Source organism: Malurus melanocephalus, unplaced genomic scaffold (assembly GCF_030028575.1).
Source record: "Malurus melanocephalus ecotype Western Australia unplaced genomic scaffold, MMel_1.1 scaffold_128, whole genome shotgun sequence".
Lineage (NCBI taxonomy): Eukaryota > Metazoa > Chordata > Aves > Passeriformes > Maluridae > Malurus > Malurus melanocephalus.
Window position 1 is genome coordinate 1205559 of NW_026623360.1, and position 23372 is coordinate 1228930.

Below are 23372 nucleotides of genomic sequence, written 5' to 3' on the forward strand. Positions count from 1 at the left end.
TCCTACACAGTATGACTGGGATATTCATGCTGCCTCATTAATGCACCTAACAACCATAACTAACTTGGGAGACTAGGAGAGATGGTTTACAAGGGCCTGCAGTGACAGGACAAGGGGGAATGGCTTAAAACTGACAGAGAGGAGGTTTTGATTGGATATGAGGAAGAAATTGTTCCCTGTGAGGGTGCTGAGGCCCCAGCATAGGTTGCCCAGAGAAGCTGCAGCTGCCCCATCCYTGGCAGTGCCAAGGCCAGGCTGGATGGGGCTGTGAGCAGCCTGGRACAGYRRAAACTGGTATTTACCATCAAGCCCAAACCATTCCATGTTTCTATGATTCWCTGGTTTTGAGTTAGGCCAKTAGCATAGAACCATGTAGGCCACGTCTTTGAAAGATGCTGCTCCCCAGTGTGCCAAGCTTTAGACATCCAACTGAAAATTACCAACTAACTAATTTTCTTCACTGATTTTAACCAAGGAAGTGCAAGAACAACAAATAAGGTGGTTCTTTTGTCTACCTCTACCTTCAATAAAAGCTGGAATGCAAAAATCTCTTGAATTCAAATTTGTCTGTGACCATATGAGAAAATCCCAGATCATGCAAAGTACCTCTGCTGAGGGCATTGCTAAAGACTTCTGGGTCCTTGAAACATTGGTTTGTGTTATGCTTTGAGTGGAAAAAGAACAGTGAAAACCAAAATCACTAGACAGTTTACACAGATTCCAAGAAACAGATCTGGGTCATTGGACTGAGAAAATACTTCCTACCTTTGCCAGTTACAAATTAGGCCTAACCTGAAATGGTTGAAATTAAAAGGACTTATTATGGGTTGTGAAAGTTAAGAAATAGGCTGGAAAAAAACCCAAAACCTAAACCAACCATTCAGGGTATTTTTAGCAAGATGGTACTATTGATTATTTTTTTCTATTGTGTTACATTAAGCAAGAGTGTTGTGAGGCTGCACCTGAAGGGTCAGATGATGCCTACGGTGATGATGCCTACGGTGATGCAGCTGAAAAGGTTTTACTTTCTCTGGTAACTCACACTGGTAACAGCAGCTCCCGCACCACAGCTCTCACCTCAAGTAAATGGGCGCCTTTCCTGAACATGAATGGGAAGATTCTCAAGGACACCTGACATAAAAATCTGGGTAAAATTAATTCTGAGCCTGTAATTTTACCCTTGTATTTGAAAAATGTTCCAAACCATTGAAAAGGAGGAAAAAGGTCTGCTGGCATCTCCGCACAGCTGCACTATTACTCTACAAGTCAGTGAATCAGACTCAGGCACTGACCTGACTGGAGGCTGAGTGAGTTTCAGCACTCTGCAGTACAGTGGGAAATCAAAGCTCACTGAAGAAATTCTAGTCTCTACTGAGCTTTCAGACCTGTCAGATGACACAAAGGCACTCATGCCTAGACACTTCATGATTTTACAAACACCATATCTCAACAACCAGCTGTGAGTTGATCATCAGTGATCACACAAGACAGAAAATAAAATAAGTGGTGTAGCACGGTAAACAGAAAAGGAGTCAGGAGCTGAWTAACTAAAACAATAGGGAAGAATGAGAAAAATGTCTCTTACCTGGTCAAGATTGTTGTAAAAGTCAATACTGGCTGCACAGAGGTATCTCCCAAGTAAGGTTGCATGGGTAGTAAAAATTGTGGCAACAGGAAGTTTCTGAGATCGAGACAGGATTAAACCCACTCCTGCCTGCCACTCATGGAAATGGGCAATTATACTGGGCTTGTCATCAAACTGACAAGAAAGCTGAAAATAGAAAGAAATACATGAAAGATACWTTATCTTGTCCATCATCCCAGCCCAGAAAACCTTTTTCATGAAGCCTTCTGTATGCTTGTTTTCCTTCTTGTGACAAAACAGTACGATTTTAGGTGGTCATGTGCCTTGATTTCCAACAGCTCTAATCCTTAAATCCAAGAAATGTGCCTCAGAAGCGTCTCATTTCTAGAGTGGCAGGGAGCTCTGGAAAGCACAGTCACTCAGACTTCACATGGGCAGCCCCACTGCCCTTCTGGAAAAATATGGTTAAATGACCACAACATTTAAGTTTTAAATACAAATTTGATCAACATTAAGATCAACCTCCTTAAAGTCATAGTTTTCAATCTGGAGAATAGGAAATACATCCCAAAGTGGGTTTGGCCTACAAATCTCTAGATTTAAAAACTGTACCTCTTTTAAAAACCAGGATGTTAGTGATCCAAAAATCACAGCATCGTTGGCTTCTCGGTCATGAAAAGGGATCCCTATGTTACTGACTTCCCAAAATTCAGCTTTCCACTTGTCCAGATTCCAAGCTGCTGATCCTATATCAAACAGTAAGACATATGGGCTGCCCTCTATCAGCCATCTTCCAAAAAAAACCTATGGAAAAGAGGCAAGAATATAGAAAGAAAATGTTAAARTGAATGTAAAGGCCAGTTAGCACAATTATTTTCATCCATCAAATCTGAAGTTTTTCACACAAAGACCATGTGTTCACAGTCCCATATACCCAGGACTTGCAGTTTTCATTGCAAAACACATGGAGTAATACTGGAACAAAGGAAGCTACAATTTTTAAAAACACTTTATTATTAAGACTTTCATTTTAGATTTTCATTGGAATATTAGTTTTGTTTCCATAAAAAAAACCCCACAGGTTAGGAAGACTGCACTTGCTTGAATTATGACATCTTCTGTTCTTAATGTATCTATGCCACTTTTTCCCTTCTTATTTCAGAATAATTMTTTTCTTTCATTCATATTTGTCTCCAGTCTTTTGCTATTTATACTAAATAGCAAAAATTACTAAATACTAAATTTATACTGGGGAGAGATTTTGTAGGCCTGATGCTTAGCACCTGCATCTACTATCACATTTCTTCCTTCTCCCCAGGCAGCACAGAGGGGAAGGATTATGCTCCCATTGGGAAGAGTGGAGCATCTATCAGAAGTTATACCAATATCTAAAATCACATTAGACTAAAAATGCGGCTTTCCTGCTTTATCTGCATTGCTAYAGTTAAACATTTCTAAGAGTATTTAGAACTTCACTGCCTGATCCTACCTGCCCAACCCAGCTAGGCCCGCACTACAATCTGCCAAGTCAAATTATTTCATATTAAATCTGCCATCAAAACGGCTGGAACCTCAGGGGTTGAACCCAGCCCTGACGCTACAATGAGCTGAAGAGAGGTCAGGTCTTGAAAATAAATAACATTAAAACTCTTGGTCTATTTCCACAAAAAGCACAAGGCATAATAAAGACAGGTTTGCTCCTTTTCACTCCTTAAGTATTTATTTCAGACTTTCCAGATTTGCTATTCAGGAAAATGAGGTCAAAAAGCAGGAAACCCAGACTTCATCTAAAAGTGTGGTCAGGTTGTGACAAGGAACACACCTGACCTGAGAAGTTTGGAAGCATTCCTAGGCCCCTGGTTTAAAACTATCCATTGTGATGCATAAGCAAGATCCAGACATAAATGTTAATAGGATAAGTTCTGCTCCTGGAAGARTGTTATTATTGGAGATCAAAGCTATATTTGATATCCCTGGGGCAGATTTGCTGCKGTACATGAATACTCCAGCAGCATAGTGCACATGTTAGGCTGGCAGAGCTGGCTGATTAAATTGAATGTACATAAACCATTTCAATCAATGTGCCCCACAACTCTTTAGCTGTTTTCCAGATGAYGGAGTGCTACACAGCTTGCAAAGACATCTTCTTATAAACAACAGAGGTAATACGAAAAGTTTTATCAATCACCTATGAAAATCTGATAAAAATAAGAAATGGCAGACTGGACCTCTCAGTTTGAGCCTGAATAATGYAAGCATCACAGCAGTGTCCCCAACAGACACTTTCCCAAGCTGTGGCACATATTCAGCCAACAAAAAACATCTGCATTACAGGGCATTAAAGCAGCAGAACTGCTCTTACAAAGGGAGAGAACACATTGCCAGTGCCACAGCTGGTGGAACTTTAGGAATCTCTACATTGGAGTGTGTCGATCCCCTCAGCAACAGTACAAATGCTGCCTTGCTGCCGCCTCTCAATGCTCTCCACATCTGTTCAACACACATTATGAACAATTTTTCTTCCTGCAGACTGCCATCTCTGAGGGACTAAATGTTGAGTCAGAGTGCAGGTGAGTTCTAAATCTCTGATGAGGACTTAAAGAAAGGAGGTCAAATTTAGCATGAGTTACCTTCCACCCATTTTCAGGTAAACAATTATCCCCAGGGCACAGCTGTTTGCAGCTTAGTAACTTGCTATCAACACAGCAGGTTCCATTTCTTTTAGCGGATAATCTTTATTAGGAAGAAGTTTACTCCTACTTTAGTGTTGGAGAAACTGAGTCTCAGAAAGGTGATGMGATCACACAGAAAAAACTAGTTAAAAATCATTTTGGAAAGGGAGATGAATCCACTCCTTGTGTCGTAGTTAACCTCTCTTCCCTGGAATTGACTGCTGATTGCGCTGAGCTGAGGAAGTGGATTCTTTGTCATCTGGGTGCTTTTCTCAAGTGCCTTTCTGGCTTTCAGCTCAATATTATACTACATGAGAAAAACTGAGGGTTAATGGAATGCTCTTCTCACTGCCATGCAAGAATGTGAAATGTAAGGGTTCAGTCAAAGTAAGGTCATATTATATCTACTAAAATCTCACCGTATTTAGAGACTAGATAAATAAGTCATTAATCCACTTAAGAAGACTTGCAGATAAATGACTGTTAAAACCCATAATTGGATGAACTGGTTCTTCCTCAAAAATAACCTTTAATGAATTGACTCTGCTGTTCTAACAGTGGGCTCCAAGCCTTTCCTATTGTGACATTGACCAGGACTGCTGTGTCAAGTGGAACAACAAGAGCATTAACCCAAAGTTTAATCTTCTCAAAGTCAGATTTGTTGCCCTGGGAAGCAGCAGCACATGTGATTTACCTGACACCCTTGGCTTATCATGGTATCCATTGCCTTCTTAACTGCAGAGTTTGGAGGTTCACAGAATTCCACCTGAGTCTTCACATTGTGCTCAAAATAGGGGCCAATCAGAAAATAGTTTTCACCCCATTCATCTGCCGTAGTTTTGGCTTTTGTCTGGATCACAGTGTAAATGCCTCCCACTGCAAAAGAAGATCACAATGAACAAAAAARTAGAAAGGGGCACAGGCCACAAATCTCTATAACAAGCTCTAACCCACCTGTGGATCAGATACATGGCTAGTTAAATCACTTCACATATGCAGATTTTAAGTGAAATCCAGACTCAATCAAATAAATAAAGTTCAGTCTCTTGACTATCAGAGCTTCACTGTTCAATTGAGGGATTAAAATCCTCCACCTCATACTTCCACTCTCACATTTCTGATCTTGATTCTGCTGCACCCCAAGCGCAGCCTTCTGCTTTTTTTATTACTGCAGTTATAATTTACAAACATATTTTTCATCGTATAGTAAGAACTGAGCTTGTTCAACACAAATCACTGAGAGAAGTTGAGRAACTGATGATTTCATTGACTATTAATTATAAAAATGGTTTTAGACAAATATCTTCAAAGCATAAGCTATCTTGTTTTCCATTATCAATCTTGGAGAGTTGTTGAAGTTAGAATGAATGTAGCCTACACTGACAATAGAAATGTCTGTAGCATCTTTCACCAAAATATTGCCTGCTTTAAAAGCAAATGCAGCATTAAAATGTTTAAGAGAATCCAGCAGCATCCCCTGCCAAGTCAATACAGACCTTTCTAATCTAGCACATGRTGTGCAAGAGTCCCTTAGCTGCTCTTCCTCGCCGTGTTTCACAGGCAGCCCTGGAATTCACGCACTGGCAGGGCAAACCTTTCTCTGCCACAGTCCCCACAGTGCCAGGCAATGGACATTCCATCACCACCAAGGCAGAGGAACAACAGTGTGTGCTTGAATCCAGCAAGTGGAAGGGATGGCAAGGGAAGAGAAAACCCGAAGCCAAGCAGCTGCTGCACACCAGAGACCACAACTGTACCTCCAGCATGAAGGGAGAGATGAAGCTCAACAGGTACAGAAAGCTAAAGAAACAATAGGGAAGAAACTGGTGTTCCTGCATAAAAGTTTCTTCCTCCACTGAATATTGAAGATTTGGAAACCTTTGGCAGCACTCCAAGCAAGGAAAGGGTGCTATGGCTGCCAGTGTTGATATCAAAATTACCTGRGGAGTCATCACTGAAAGCTGCCAGGGATTGACAACTGGCACTCCAGSCTCACTCTTAAAGGTACTGGGATATCCAGAGGCATCAATGCACCACATCCATTTGAATTTAAAACTGTGAGAAGTTACCTAATTCTCCTTAAAAATTTGCCACCACTGTGTACAATACAGCAGCTGAAATTGCTCAGCATTTTGGGAKATTAGTTCCCAGATTAATTAAACTGTATCCCCTGACAACTACAGAAAGCCTTCTGCAAAGCCTGGTATCTTGCAGCTCTGAGGAATTGAATTGACAGAGCTACGGTTTTAATTATGCTCCTAGAAAATAAATATTTCACTTAAATTCCTTTTACCTACAAATACCCCTTTTGTTCTGAATGCCAGATGTATTCCTAGCCTTAATATTTTTATGTCTCAGGATTCTAGGTATTTACAAAGAAAAAAATTACAGTTGTAGTGTACAGCTTCCTAAGTCGAATTAGTACAATTAGTTATTACCCTTAATAATTCAAGACCAAAGAAGAGAAGAATCTTACAGATACACATTCCTAAATCAAGCTCTCAATTCAAGAGTTTCACATAACGTAGGCATGGAACTGAAGAAGAAAACCTATGCATAGGACTATTATTCACCCCTTCAGCMGGACCAGAAAGCTTAAGAAATTAATTTATAGTAATCATATTCTTCCATGGCTGCTTTGGACAGGGATTTAGAGAAATTGTAGATAAATAACATKCATTCTTCCTCTGCTCAGAAGCTGAGTCAGTTTGAATAGCTTGAATAGCAGATAAACATAAAATTCTAATTATATGAGACAAGTYAGAACATCCAACCTATAAAGCAATAGTTACAATGATACATCTGTTTCTGTGGGATGGTAAATTCWTCATAGGAGCATAAGGGGCTTCAATCCAGCATAGATAAATATGAGGCTTGGTAGAAATCTTAGTCATGAAACTGGCTGGTATGAATTGGCAAGGACACAGAGCTTAGAATGAGGGAAGATTTTAGCGCAGAGCAGCCTGTGATCCAGGAAAAAAAAGAAAATATGACTTGCAAGATGAAAGACACTGAACATGATAAAGCTGTATAAGACTAGAGTGGAGCAGCGCTCCTTCCCCCATCATAGGAGCGTGGATCAGCCTCTTCCCTGATGCAAGGGGTTCAGCTTTGGGAATGGCAGCACAGCTGAGTTTCCAAAGCCATGGATTTGAACAGAAATGAGGAAGCTGCAACTCACAGGCTGGATAGAACCTGGACCTTGGTTTTGCACAGCCAATAGCTGAGTGTTTCTTTCTACAAGTTAATCCTTAGGATCCCTGTGTGTCCTAAAGGGCCAAAGATACATGGAGGGCTCTTATGAGGGAAAGAATGGAGAGTGTGCTGTGTTCTACTGTTGTATATCTGTTGCAAAGCAAGGTAAAAAGCATTTCAGGGCACTGATTTGCCTGAGATACAATGAAAAGTTCTTAGGAAAAAATCAAAAGCAYATGTTTTACAGTCTGTTAAAACTCCTCAGAAGGTAACTGTGAGAAAAGCACTGTTATCTGGCCCCCAAACTTGCTTTTGTCTTCCCTGTTACTGTGGAAATATGACTCACAAAACATGCCTGCCCATAAGCTTAAACTGACAGGGGAGGGAAACTGCAAGTGAAACTATGTATGTGGGAAGTGTTGGGTATAACTTAAAAAAGACATCCTGAGAAGAACAGAGCAATGTCTAGAATAATGTATTGACTTTTGAAATTACACTTTTCCATCGCAAACTCAAGGAACACATACATCTTTAAGAGAGTTTCTATATGTTCAGTTGCTTTACATTCCCTGGAAGTATCTATGCCAATAAGTAAAACATTACATATCCTACTGAGTAACAGAGTAGGGGGTTACATGTTCACCTCACRGAATTCTCAAATTGCTTCCAACAATTTGATAAACCTTCTTTTTCTTCTCTAATATGGTGTTTTAAAGTCATACTATAAACAGAAAACCTTTCCAAACAACAGGGATATACCAAAATGTTGCAAGTTTCCCTATSCTGCCTCTGAAGTTTCGTACTTTGAAACATTTAAAACAAACAAGAAATGACAAAATGAGGAACGGATAAAGAATCAGTAGAAATAAGTACCAAAGGACTGATCTGAAAAATCACAAATATGAAGAATTAGCAGGAAAATGTGGATACAGGGAAAGTTTTCTGATCTTCAACAAAATGCTTTATTCAAATATATTCAAATATATTAAATTTTAGTCATTTTAAAATCTCTTTGAAAGAAAAATATTTCTATTATTTCTTTTTTAAAACATATTTTTAACATTTACATCAATAAATAAAATCAAGTTTAAAAGAAAATCAACAACAAATCTTTTCCCCATCTATTTTTTTTCCACTCTTCTACCTTTTTTTTTTAAGGAAAAAATTAAATGGCACAGAAAGGGGAACTGAGATGTTTGGGAAAGAAGGGTTTTGTTAATTTAAGAGACGTTTGACCTCTTTTGGTGACCTCTTCAAGAAATAAAAGATGAAAACTAAATACTTTCTCAGAAAATATTACATAGAATTATTTTAAAAGTTTGAATGTTTTTATCTAYTTTACCACTGCTATGGATTTGTCTAAACGAGTTCTCTGCATCACTCCAGCATTTTCTTCTTTCCTTGTTTCAAGTCCTGCTGTACTATTTCTTTTGTATATTAAAAATCCAAGCTGCAATTAGAGCTTGTCCTCCCTACCCATCCCACATTTCAGAAGGAGCAACAGAAATTAAAAATGAGGGAAAGAAACAGGAAGTGAAGTATGGAATGAGACAGAGGTAAGTGGAGATTGTCACTGACCAGAGTCCTTTCCCTCACACCTTTTCTACGCAACAGAGGATCAGGATGACTCCAGGGCTCTGCAGCTTCTTTGCTACGCCCTGAGCAGGCCACTCTGAGGGCATTAAATCTGCCCTGAKAACCATGACTGCCACAGGATCCACAAGAACAGCGTGAGCCCAGGCTCAGGATTCAAAATTACTGCCACAATTAATAGTTACATCAACTATTTCACCCTACTCTTTAGAATGTGTCTCTGATCTAYAATAGTGGATAAAAACTGGGATTGAATTTATTTTTTTCTAACATTTGATTGGGACCTTATTAATTGATTTATTTGTTTCCTGTTGGGGAACCATTGATAAAATAAGTTTGTAAAATGTATCAGGTGAAAAATAACCAGCATCTTCAACTAGCAGATATTTATCATAYAGGTTTTGGCTATGTTTGTGGCCAGGACTCCTCAGAAGATAAAAGATCTCTCAATCTTTTTAAATTCTGACCTTCTAAAMATGTTCTGAAATAATACTGAACTACTGAAATTTATGACAGATGTCCAGAAYTGAGAAGATATTTCTGTGTGCATCATCCCAGTGCACAGGATTTCATTTGGAATTGATTTGACATTGATATTCCACCCCACTCTATAAATGCACAGAGCGCTGAGGCTGTGTTTATGCCAAGTTTATATCAGCACATCCCCACTCCCCAAAGGGTGTCACTTCAGCTGTATCACAAATTACAATAAYGACCTTCTCCCAAGGAAATTTTATCCTGGGAAGATGTTTAACACAAAGGAGGTAAAATTCTGGTCATACTGACTTCAACGGATTCAGGATTTAATTTCCAGAAGTCCAGATTTTCACCRGAGAAATTGTACCAAGATCTCTGCTCCAGGGAGAGCTGAACCAAGTTTTGTTTTTAGCATAATCTTGATTCCAATGGGGATGRAAAAAAATATTAGAGATTCATCTACCAGTGACTTGTGCTAAGCTGTTCACAGCTGAGCTATGATACAAGCTGGCTGTTTGCCCAGCATTTTTAAGCATTCTTCTATTTTCTATCTGAAAGCTGTTAGTGGTGCAGCAGGGGATACTAATCTAAATATCACTGGAATTATTTTCAAGACATCTTTGTAGAGAACAGACCTTGAACATTCTCTGCTCTTCTCATTAATATATCAGAAAACCCACTGCAGACAAGCCCAACCCAGGCACAAAATCTAGCCACGACTTTTGTGCCCTTGTACTTAATGCTTTTATTGGCCTTCATGTTATGGAGGAAATAAACCTGTCCTTTTTCCCACAGATATGACCAGACCTGGCTTTRGTGGGGCMTGATGGCCAGGAGAGAAGCAAAGASTGAAAAAAGCTGAGCTCCCCCATRATTTGTGGCACTGCAATGTACYGGGGCCTTTCACTACCTGCATTTTTCCACTTCAGCCATAGAAACATAGCAGATCCACTTCACAGCGTTTTTTTCCATCAGTGAAAAGCCAACTAAAGTGGGGGAAATCTGCCAAAAAAATGCAAAATGTATAGTTTGTTTTGTGAGAGGGCTTTCAGTGCCAGAGGATTTCAATATAGTGTTTGGTTTAGGTGGGAAGTTCCCTCTCACATGACTTCGGGGAAGGGTGAGGGAGAGTGACACTGTCAGATGAGTCTTTTTATTTCCCATTCTCTCCTTCAGCTACCTTATCTTTGCTTGTTCCAGACAGAGGAGAGAGAGGAGAGAGAGGAGTAACTRAGAGTCCAGTGCTTTCCAACACATGTCAGAGGTTGTAACTTAGCACAGGCTGCAGCCAGGAGAGAAAATACAAAAAGGAAATATGGAGGAGTAGAAAGCTCTGCCTCATTAGACTACAATGATCTATAATTTAAAAAAAAAAACAAACAATCAAAAAACAGAAAGACAACTTCCCTGTTCCAGTTGCTGACAAAGAAGAGATGAGACACTGGAAATAATGGACACTTGTAGATCTCTGAGCCCTGAGTTCATACAACCATCTTGCTCTTCCCTACTGCTGTATCTCATGCCTCAGCAGCATCAGAGAAACCCCAKGGAACACATGCTCCCTGTGGGCAGCCTGGCATATGAAGACCCTCTCCTACTGCAGAATCATTCTCCAATTTGCAGGACCCCTCACCATCTTCTGGCTCTGAAGAGGTTCAGCTCAGCACGTGTAAAGGTCATTGTTTACAGGTGTGGGTATGGACCTCTGACAGTAWGTTCCTCACAGGAAAGAAGACAATKCAGCCTGATTGTCAGTGCCACAAGAGAAATGGAGGAGCTMCTAAGAAGCAGGACTGGCCAGTGAGGAAATGTACCCATAGCCAAGCACCTGGTGATCCACACAGAATTTATACAAAGACTGGGGCTTGCTCCTGAGGGCAGCAGCAGCTTTACACCACCTCAGCAGTGYAAATCAACTTCAGGCTGAGCTACTCTGATACACCTTTCCATTGCCAGAAAGGAAGTAAGAAATCTTCATGTTAAATGCTCAAAATTAGCTTGGCAGGCAAAAAAATCCAGCTAATGCTTATCTTGCCCTCTATGTTTGGAACRTATACAGCAGCACAAACACTAAAACATGAAGCAGGACCAAATCTATGTGTGATCAGCTTACTTTGTCAAATAAACAATTCCTCCTGCTAAAAGAATACACATAATAATTGTATAAATTATTATTTCCTAAGCCTACATAACTTCTGTGATGACTCTCCCTGTATTGTGCTGGCTACTCTCTCTCACAGTGCTCTAACATTTTCCCAGAACTGTTTATAAAAATTTGGTCACCAGGGAATGGTATCTCACCATGTGACTTAGACATTCAATTGCTTGGAAGATACAGGGAAAAGAACCAAAACCCTCACTATCAAGAATTTACAAAAAAAAAAATAAAAAAAATAGGTTGAAACAGGCTTATAAAATGGGTTTTGCACAGATATTTCCAGATGAGGCTGGTTAATGGAAACTTTTCACAAGGTCAGATTCTAATGAAGAAATTGTTTTCCATGCCTAGTTCCTTCAGCCATGTTTGGATATATTGCTTGGAAAGTGGTGTAAGTTAAGGCACCTTATTTTTACAAACCGAATAAAATTGACTTATTAATAATGATTCTTTTATAAAATATGTGAATAGTAAATTTTAGCTGTGTTGGTTGATTTGTCTCCACTGAAGTGAACCAGAGCTCTGTGGATGATTAAATGATTCACTGCATTTTGTACATGCAGGCAAAAATCAAATTGGGTTACCTTTCCTTAAATGTACTGTGTGATATCTACAACCACTGGGTCCAGGTGACTCAGAAAACATTTATACTTTGGAGTCCAGAGAAGTCAGTGAGAACCCCTGAATTTCCTAGATTTCTGCTGCCATCTGCTTGCCACAGCCTTACTTATCACGCACGGCAAAAGTGAGTGCTGCGTGCTCCAAGTTCTGGCTTTCAAAAATTAACTCTAAAAGCTTGACTGAAGCTACTGAAAAATAAGACCACAGGGATTTGAAGTATAAAAGCTACTCTGTCAAACCTCTGGGTATTGATAGGGCTCGCCACACTAGAAATTGCAGAAATTACCACAGAACAGTAATTCCTGTTTTCCAATGGGGATCAACCCTAGCACTGCCCATTCCTCTCACACACATTTCCCCTTTAAATTCTTAAGATTATGGGTACCCTCTCCTGGTTAATCTCTATTTATCTGCCAGGACAATAACATACATGAGGTCAATCATTTACTCATACTAATACTAATTCACTTTTGTGATGAAAATGGAACCTGTTCCCCCTTGGAGAACTACCCCTACTTGAAAGGGGATGATTTGATGAGTGAATTAGAAATGGAGACAGGGGAATTGTCTTTTGTCAGAGTTGTCCTTTTGCAGAGTTGTCCTTTGTCTCACCAGCTGCAAGCAGTGAACAAATGAAGCCCCTGTCTGGCACCACCTGTGTTTGTAAAGACCTGTCCAAAAGAGCTTCAGCTCGCATACAAAGCTGCTGGTCATTGGCTGCTGGATTTTGCTCACTGGCTGTAACACAGCTCTGTTTATTTATACCCCTTCCAAACCTGGCCTCTTTTCCACACCGCTCTAGAAGGCTGTGGGGGGACTGYTCAACTGCTCTGCATCTGCTCTCTGTTGTACAGTTCAATTCCATGCATGACAATCCCAAATGAATTTGCTTAAAAGGCAAAACATAAATATGTACAAAGATAGATATATATTGCACACTCAAACTTATCACTTAGAGGTTCAAATCACCTCTCCCAGGTGGTGGAACATGAAAAGACACAGAGACATCCTGGCTCTGCCCATTCCACACAAGCCCAGGCAGGTGCAGCCCACACACAGCATGCACAATTACACACACATKCACTTCTTCCAATCCAACAGCTCTGAAGCCCTCTCCAATCTCCCTGTTAATGCCTTTCTTCTCCAGCCCTTCTTCCCTCAGCTCCTCTGAAAAAAGCGATATTAACCCCCAAGTGTGGTACAAACCTTTGTTGGTAACTTCCCAAGAGATTTCAAAGAGCAGCAAATCCTCCACGGGCAGGTCTTCATCCTCCCACTGAGGAAGCCCATTCAGAGATGTCATGGACAGGGATCTTGCCAGTGGCATTTTCTTCAGCCCTTAAGTGCTCACCACACAGCCACAGCAGTCAGCAAAGGTCCAGATCCTGTGGCAGTACTCTGCAGTTCTGGTTMGAGCAGTCTACCCGTGTGCTGGGATCCCTGGACGAAATTATTCAGATAGCTGGGAGCTAATGGGTTTAAACTGTCTGACCACCAGCATTAAATTGGCTCAGTGAAATCCTCAGGGCTTGAGAAGCAGGTGCTGGGAGAGGTAAGAATTTAAGACTGACCYGAGAAAGGTCTTGACTGTTTTGGGGCCAGAGCTCTTTCCTTTTCTTCTCTCAGAGGGAGGTAAAAAATAGGTTTGAGCTTCTGAGCCACAGCATTCGGTATCCACCAGCACCTCAGGAACAACTGACACTGAGCCTGTAAACTGAGCACCGCCCTGGGCAAACTCCAACWGGGAGGACACAGAGTTCACCACCTGATTTGAGGCCAGCCCCAGAGTCCTCCCCTTGAGATACACCTTCCCCTTACACCCRTGGAGCTTCCCTACCTGCTGGCCATCCACAGAGGGGTCAGACTCATTCTACATGATGCCTCTTGGGCTCCTTGCCAGGTTAAAAGTGTTACCTCTTCTTCTCCAGTTCAGCAGTCTTRCTCTTGCTCTTTTCCCAGCACTCTGCACCAGCTGTTGGCTCCTCTTGTGAGCCCTGCCAGCTTTTACAGAGCTACAAAGGCTCTACCCCTACTTCAGCATGCACTCTGCYCCTCCTTGCAGTCCTGTAGCTGATTTTCCACTTGGTTTCTCTTTTTCTATGCCACAGCTCTTTCCTGGCCTCTGGGCCCATGTCCTCCACCCAGGGAGCTGAGTGAGTACTTAGTCAGGACACAGCATGCCCGTCTTCTCCAGCACAGAGCCGGGACACTGCAAGCAGTGAACACACATCGACAGAGATGCTGGTCCCTAACTCACAGCCTGAGATCCTCACAGTTCCCCAGAACAGGGGCCTGCTTGCTAGATGCTTATATTACATCTGATTGAGAAGCCAGTGCTTCTGGGACAGCTGTGAGAGCTGAATCCAATTCTGAGCTTGGAGCACAGCCTGCCCAAAAACCACAGTTCAGCAGGGAGCAAATCTCCAGGTGAGACCTCTGGCACTATGGAGAATAACACTGCACCAGCAGGCATAGAGGGAAAGGCTCTGAACTCACCTAAGGCAAAACAAAGGCAAGACAATTGGTTTAGGAGACAGGCAGCCATCTGCATAGAAGTCTCTTAGACATAATACATAATGCATAATGCAGTTRAGCCTGCCTTAGTGACTACCTACCCCGAAAAAGACTTGCCCTTCCACTTTCACTGCCTGTGCCCTCTCTGCATTCATGGCAGTCACAGCCATCCCTGAGCTGATGGATACAGCTCATGGAAAAAACCTGAGGGTGCAGAAAACTTGTCTTKCAGAGTCAGGAACTAGAGCTGTCTCAGAAATGACCCCGGTAAGACGCCAGTGGAAGATTCAGGGTTTTATTAATTGGGTGTCATTTTGTCTCAATGGTTTGAGTTGCCCTGTTTACCAGMTTGTAAAAAATGGCCTAGCCAAGAATCATTATTTTTGGAGCATCTGTGGCTTTTACTACCTGGAGTAGGTAGGAAACTAGATGATCCCGTAGTTACAAAACCATGTTATTTAAAAGAAAAAACAGTAATATATTAAGACTCACCTAATTTCTGAACATCAAATCTGCCTGAATCACACTTTCACACTTTTCCTGGGCCACTCACGCTGAGGGTGAGGCCTAAAGCTGCCAGGCTCACAAAGGCCATCTCAGGTGAGGAGTGGAGAACAGAGAACAAAGTACTGACAGGTCCATCCCCACCCCACAGGTTTTCCTCGTGCTGTGCACATGAATACACAGCAAAACCTGTTACTTTGGAAGGAGACAGGGGGTGCAGAGAGCCCCCGACACCCCTGACTGACTGCACTCATTGGAGTGACGGCGATGGGAAAGCAGAGGGACTCGCGGGTGTGTGGCTGGGTCCCCCTGTGCTCCGCACGCCTTCACACAGCTCACAGGGGCTGAAGAGAGAAGTGTTCACCTCAATTACCCCGAAGGGACCTCAGAATCACAGAATGGTCTGRGTTGGAAGAGACCTGAAAGATCATCCCATTCCACCCCCCCTGCCATGGACAGGGACACCTTCCACTATCCCAGTTGCTCACTTCCAACCTGGCCTGGAACACTGCCAGGGATGGGGAAGCCACAGCTTCTCTGGACAACCTGTRCAGTCCTGTCAGTCCAGGCCATTGTAAAATGTCCCTTTCCAGCTCTCTTGTAGTCCCTCTTCAAGTACTGAAAGGCCAAAATTMAATTACCCCAGAGCCTACTGAGCATTCCCAGTCCTCTCAGTCTTTCCTCATAGGAGAGGTGTTCCATGCCTCTAAAGAAAACCTCTGATCTAATGCCAGACAACCAGTGGCACTGGTTCACTGACATACCTCTGTCCCTAAGCATTGAAAACTCTGAAAAACAAGCAAATAATTTTACAACAATGAACTGAATTTATAACAGCAAAATTTTCAAGTTCCTTACATAGTTTATTGTTTTCAGGTTCCAGAATGTCAATGTTTTTCCAGCTTCTATTTGTAATAAGATAGTAATTATTTTACTTTTTTAATTTAACAGAGTATTATATAATTTCCTAAACCTTGACAAAGGAGTTCAAAAGAAGGGTCAGATACCACAAGCTAATCTCACAAGCACTGGCAGTGCCACCCTTGAGTGAACCTGGGTGTAACTCACCTTTGGCAGMTTGGAGATAATGGGGTTTTTAACTTACAAAAAAGTGCTCAATAGCATTATGAACATCAGCACTCCTTCATATTCTGATTACATTTCACTTTATCCAACCTGCATGTCTTAAAGAAGGTGGTTTTTTTGGGGTTTTTTTTTTCACATGATGCCATCCCAAATTCCTGCTTATCAATTATTAGTGAGGGGAAAGTATTTGAAGTGCCCAGAAGATGCAAGCTCWAACAGATAGTCCAGAAACTTTCATCCCTGCAAATGCTCTTAATTGCTAGAGGGCAAAGGGCCTCTTCATTATATTGGTGGCCTGCAAGGATTAGCTGTGGGATATCTGGGGTGCAGTTGGAGTTATCTGGGTTTAGGGCCATAAAGTAGGTTGMGTGTGTTGCTGTGCACATGTAGTAAGACAAAATAAAAGCTCTTCAGGAGAAAAGCTGTATTCTGGCATAAAGAAGGGCAACCTTTAGCTGTCTTCCATGTGAAGTGCAGTGAGGTGCAAGTGGGGAAAGGGACATCCTGTTTGTGCTAGAATGATGTGTCATTTCAGTCACAGAGGAAGGGAAAGGTTGTGATTATGATCATGTAGTTTGCTTCTTTTGACAAAACAGAGGGCAGCTGCTGAAGTKGGGAAATAGAAAAACACCAGAAAGACTAGTTTTTAAAATGTAACATTGATTAAAATACTTGCCAGAAATCTGGAAACCAGTGAGACTGGTTTTRAGTCTGGCCTATCTCGCCTCTCATATTTTTCTTATCACACACTATACAGATGCCCTTTTGCAATGCATTATTCATTGTGCTGCAATTCTGCCAGACACCAGTTGTTACCCCACCAAATCCTTTTTCAGCCCACAGAAGTGAAATAATTTTCCTTGCAAGAATACTGGGCAATAAGAAGGCTGTGTTTGCAAGGTTTTTGAAGAGAAGTATACAAAGTATGTATTGTTTTTCCCAACTTTCCTAGAGTTCTCTGGAGATAGCAATGCAGGGACAATGGTGTGCATTCTGCCCTACCTAAATCTCATTTTGAAACTGTTACTTCTAGGGTGTTGTCTTCTCTGCAACTTTGATCCAACTCCTATTTGGGTAAAGTTTCCTGCAAAAACTAACTCAATAATCACCCCAGGACATCAGTTGTGGATGTCATCTTCACACCACAGTCCTTCCACAAGAATCACTCCAGACAACCTTTTCTCTTGGMATATCAACCTCAGTCTCCCTGGCTGCAAGTGAGAAGGTGCTTGTAGGGGAAGAAACACTCTCTATGTGTGGAAATTTATAAGGAAATAACTGTCTAGGACTGGCTTGCTCTAAACAGAACTGTGGTTCCAAGGTTTGCCTAAATTAACTGTGGGRAAAAAAATCATACATGAAWGTTAAAAATGCTYACAGACATTGAGCCAAATTTGAGAKGAGRACAGGACAGGGGTYTGTRGCAGTCACTGATGTGCACACACTGTACTTGTGATACAGAGCAGTAGGTGGCATTGACAGTATTCACATGAGTTCTCCAGTGTCCCTGTTCTGTCATTGCAGAGTTTAGGGAAAATCAGGGGGKTGCCCTGCTCTAGGGACAGCTCTAWYTGCCTGCCTGGCAGCAAGTTCGTATCATTCCAGCTGTGAAGTGACGGTCTTTACTCCTGCTCTATGCAAGGCCAAAAAAATGTTCCAAATCTCCCACAAGTGGAGGGTTTTGCTTCCAGTTAGGGGACACCAATGTACAGCAATTCTATGCTGTATTGCCAGGAGGGACAAGGGACTACAAAACAATTGATGTGACACAATGAATTTTYACAGTGACACTTGGTATGTTTTGTCCCAAATTAGGAATTTGGGAGTGTATGGACTCCAGGACACACCAAATAAAGTGATTCCTATCAGCTGACCTTCCCTGCTCTGCAGAACATTTTGGCCTCTGCYGTTTCATCCAGGAGTGACAACAAGAGCCATCCTGCAAATACCAACTCGCTAAGGGCAAATTGAATGTGAATCCTTCAGGACTTGGCTTTGGAAAACTATGCCACAGTAGCTTGGCCACTAAGCTGGATTCTGCTACTTGGATATTCATCAGAATGCTGCCATCCTATTTAAAGTTTAAAATAAATCCTGTGACGCCCAGGGATCCCTCTGAGGAACAACAGCTACAATTCATATATGCAATTTTCCCACRTGAGAGAGATTTGGGAATGTTCCCTTTCGAAGTCCTCACCCCAGGCTCCTGAACCCCTGACAATGGAAGGACATGCAGCCCACATTCTCTGAGAGGGAGCAGCACCCCTTTCTGTATCTCCAGACAGGCATAATGCATAAAAGACTGAAAAAAATCCCACTAATTCCATTGAGAAATAAATGCATATGCACATACARTTTCTGAGAGACACCAAGATTTTCTGTGTGATATCTCATGTCTGCAACTTGGAAAAAAAAAAAGAAAATTTAAGATTAAATCACTGTTTTTCTCCTCCTCCACTGTTCAGTGCCAGACCCCACCTATAATTCAGACTCATGTACRAAGACACTCACAAACACCTTCATAGATACACACACACGTGTTTGCTTTGATAATTATTTACTTTCTGAATTCAGCACAGTGTTTGCATCATAATTAGCATGGGGATTTGTCAGTGTGTTGGTGTAAATTGTGATATTTTTTCCTTAATTAGAATTTGCAATCACAGAAAGACTGAAGCCTCGCTCAATATCATAAAACCGCAGAATGGTCTGGGTTGAAAAGGACCTTAAAGATCACCCAGTTCCATCCCCTGCCATGGGCAGGGACACCTTCCACTATCCCAGGTTGCTCAGAGCCCCATCCAACCTGGCCTTGAACACTGCCAGGGATGGGACAGCCACAGCTTCTCTGGGCAACCTGTGCCAGGGCCTCACCACCCTCACAGGGAAGAATTTCTTCCCACTATCCAGTCTAAACCTCCTCTCTGTCAGTTTGAAGCCATTCCCCCTTGTCCTGTCACTATTTGSTCTTGCAAATAGACTCTCCAGGAGTTTCTGTTTTTCTCCTGACTCCTTTTCTCGCAATAGTTCTTTTTCCTCCCTGTTACATCAAAGTCAACTCTTTTTAAAAAGTTCTGGTTTTTGTTGTGCTTTTTGGGGTTRTTTTTTTGGTTGAGTTGGTTTTATTTTCTTATTAAAAAGCTCAGGTTAGGTTTGACTTTTTAGAATCTCTCTTATCTTGTGTGGCCTTGGAGGAATTGTCATCAGGGCTGGCACCAAATGGCCACTGCATCATTTGACCTCTCTGGTGCAAACAAAGATTTCTGCTTTGAAAGCCTCTTCTGCAAACAGAGGCGCAGTGCAGAAAGTTGCATTTCCATTCATTCTGCTGCGGACGTACAGTAAGGACTTCCAGCACTGTGAGGACTTTAACAAAAAAAAAGGTTATGATAACATTTCGGATTAAAATTTARCACACTGAAATTTAACCCCCTTCAACAAACCAGTTAAGCATAAATCCTACTCTGGAATAGAGGCACTTGAAYTAAGGTCAGTGTGGTCTCAGTATCTTTTCTGCCTGTTTGAGAGCCACTCTACTTACTTAAAGGCCCTTGAGGCATTTAAAAGGAGACATTTTGCTTATTCTTCTATCTTTTATYTTTAAAAAACCCAGCCAAACAAAACCCTACAGTGTGCAAAATTAAGCCAGTACTGAAGTAATTTTAAAATTATTTCCTTCCGCACAGCAATTTGCTATAGGAAAAACAAGCTAAGTAAAATGAACAGAAGTACAACAAATACTCTTCTAGACTGATCCTCAGAATATCAGGGACATCTCTCCTGTCATATGTGGGTAGGAAAATGAGTCTGATGTGACTGTTAGACATGCCTGAGTCCCAGTGATACTGGAAGAGTATTCCAGTATTTACTACTGCTGGAGACTGCTGAGTGAACAGAGTTTGGACACTATTGCATTACTATCTTACTCCCCAAAATACAGAATTAGCATAAAAAAAAAAAAAAAAAACCCAACAAAAACAACTTACCTCAAGCAAAATGTTTTTTTTGCTTCCCTTTGTATATTCATTTAGCATATCTCACATTATGAGATTGAAATGAACAGCATTTCTTTGCAGCACAAGGCTAACATGGAGAGTGTAAACACAAGGTCACAGGARCTCTGTGAGCAACTAAAGTCACCTGCTTAGCATAAACCACAGCTCTAAGTCAGATGGCGTGAAAGATAGAAGCACTACAAGTCTTCAAAATACATTTATAATACATTTTCATCCCTCTGTAGCTATGTTATTTTTAATACTGTCTCACTCTTTAAACCTGCCTTCAATATCTTGTCCCAGTTTTATCCTTTGACTAACAAAAATACATGATTTAACATTAGAAGTCACTAAAATTCCTTGTGTCTCTGTTGTCCATCAGCATCTACTTGTCCAACATTTTGCAGAGCAGACTGGTCTTTAGCCACTGTTTGTGCACCTGCAAAAGCAAGGGGGTCCAGAGCCTTATGGCAATTAAATTAGTATTWTTGATCTTACCCTGAGTGAGTGAGCAGAGAAAGTTGTCCTCAGCTTTCTGAGGTGTTCTGAAACATTTCTTCTTACTGGCTGCACTACTCTGCCCAACAGCACCACAATGTTTTCTATTGGACCAATTCTCTATTGACACAGGAATGTGACTAAAAACCTCTATTGCCTTTCTTGGTACAAGACAAGAACAATTTCATTTATTAATGGCCTGGACAAAGCATACAGAAGATAAACCCAAATCTATTGCATTTGTATAAAAACCCACAGAGTGTCCTGTAGCAATATTGCTGTTTAGGAATTTATRTGATTGATATAAGACTATATTGTGGATAGAGTCCTAGAAACAAGAGGTGATAGGCTGGTATTTTATAAAAATACAGTGAAGCYATCCTACAGCCATGCAACTGCAATGAAGATACAAGACTGTGTGGTAGGATCCCCAACAAAAAATAATCACTATATAATTAATACACTTGCATAGGGCTTAGAAACATCAATGGATGCAAGTAATACCTGAAGAGCCTATTTATAATCTTACAATCCCCYAACTTAGGATGCTCATTCCTATTTAACAATTTTAAATTAGTCCTCTGTAAGACCCAGGCCTATTCATTGCTGCTTCAACTTTTTTGAATTTTCCTTCATGATGTCATATACCCAAAAGCAGAAGCTGAAAAAAAAGGAGAAAGATAAAAGGTTGTAGTACAGGGAGGTTGCTGATGTGCTAAGTATTCAGTATGCAAATCAATGTTTTCTTCATTCTTTCAGCTCCCTCCTTCACCTGTACCCACTCAGTCTTTTAACAGAACATTATTTTGTCATTAGCTCTYCAAGTGCTTAATGTCTGGGCACTAAAGGTCTTCTCAAGTCTGTGATCACCAACCAAAACACCTCCTCTGTGGACTTGAAGAGGATTRAAGCAGCTGACAGAATCCAGCAGGTGGCAGAATTCCCCCAGCTCAAGCACCAGGACCATGTTCAAAATGTACAAAATGGGTCTTCGTCAACCACAGAAAAGGCTTGACCCCACATTTTAATGGGTGACGATGCAATCTGTGAGAAATCTGGTTTCCTGACGTTATATTATATTGAGAAATCAATATTCACCACCAGAAGGGGAAAGTGCCTGTTCCCTGACTCTTCATAAACATCACTCAAGAATCCTGCAAGATGAAGTCCCACAACACAGCTTTRAATTACTTCATTAACTGAGAACAGYGTAAGAACCAAGCCAGGAAGGGACTGTGCAAGGTTCCTGTTCTAAATGTGCCCAGGTGAGTATTAATAGGTGTGTCCTGGAAAGAGCAGCAGCCTCTGCCATTTACCTCATAACAGCTGATCAGGAACAGTTCTTAGCAGGAACTGTAATCCATCCAGGTGTGGAAAGCCTTCCAGTAAGATCTTCACACTGAGTTAGGGAAGCAGAGGATATAATTTTCTCCCCCCCTACTGGCAAAGTCTGGAATTTAGCCTGTAACTAAGAATAAAACATCTCCCAAGATCTCCCTGGGATACCATTTGTAAATAAAGCTGTCAGCATCATCCCATGCATATTTCAGTAGAAGTGCTTACTGAATCACATAAATTACCCTAAAATATAACAGTTGCATGACATTCCATTTTAAAAGGAAGTATAAAAATTCAGCTACCTGCTTGTGAAAGTGTTTTARTCCACTACTCAAAGCATTTTTATGCAGATAGAAAAAAGCTTTAAATTGCTCCAAAATCGTCTCAAACCACTTGTTACAAAACTTGCAGGACACACAAGACAGATGGATTTGATAATGTCTGCCTCCTGGACATTTAGGTTGAGCAGTTCTATTTTATGGTTAATTTTTACTCCATAATGGCAAGTGATTAAGAAATAAACTTCAAGTTTGTGTTTTTTTTTTTTTTTTAAATCTGCTTCCCTCCAATTCTATAAACATTTTAACAATCATGCTGAAAGAGATTTATGACCCATCTTAGCCTGTTTAATAAACAAGACTACAAACAGAGTATTCTAGACTAACTCCAGAAAAAAACCCCTTGAATTTTGGATAATCAAATAGAAAACAATCTTGCTTTTTCAAACATTATAAAAACTAGACACCACTAGAAATTAAAGATTTTAATCCGGAAGTGAGAAGAATCTATGGGACTCTTTCTAGGCCAACGGCATACAGAATCTTATTGTTGGCATATTTTTGGCTGGTGGCTCAGAGGCAAATGCCCATTCCATTTTCTCAATCCATCAGTAAAAGAACAGGAAATACTCTATCAGAAACAGTTCTGGGAATGAACTACACTTAGCACCYGGACTGAGAAAAACCTTGCAGCAAGGCGGTGTTTTACCATTTTACTATAATGACATCGTTTCTAACCTTTTAAAAGGACACACCAAGTCTACACTTTTATGCAGTCTGTGGCAAACACTAAAGGAGAATGTCTGAGTAAAGCAGATAATTTACATGCTGAAAATAAGTCACTAGGACAACCAAAGA

At 41.0% G+C, this 23372-nt stretch overlaps 1 protein-coding gene across 1 annotated transcript in view; it reads right to left on the reverse strand.

The window, feature by feature from the left end:
• The window catches only part of GYS2 (glycogen synthase 2), a 42813-nt gene extending 28775 nt beyond the window's left edge, over positions 1–14038 (reverse strand). Inside the window, exons 1-4 of the mRNA XM_057370536.1 lie at positions 13508–14038; positions 4952–5133; positions 2198–2389; positions 1586–1771 (exon numbers count right to left, since the gene is read on the reverse strand). Coding sequence (XP_057226519.1) covers positions 1586–1771; positions 2198–2389; positions 4952–5133; positions 13508–13628 — 681 coding nt within the window. The 5' untranslated portion in view covers positions 13629–14038. The remainder of the gene's footprint in view (positions 1–1585; positions 1772–2197; positions 2390–4951; positions 5134–13507) is intronic.
• Positions 14039–23372: the final 9334 nt, after the last annotated feature.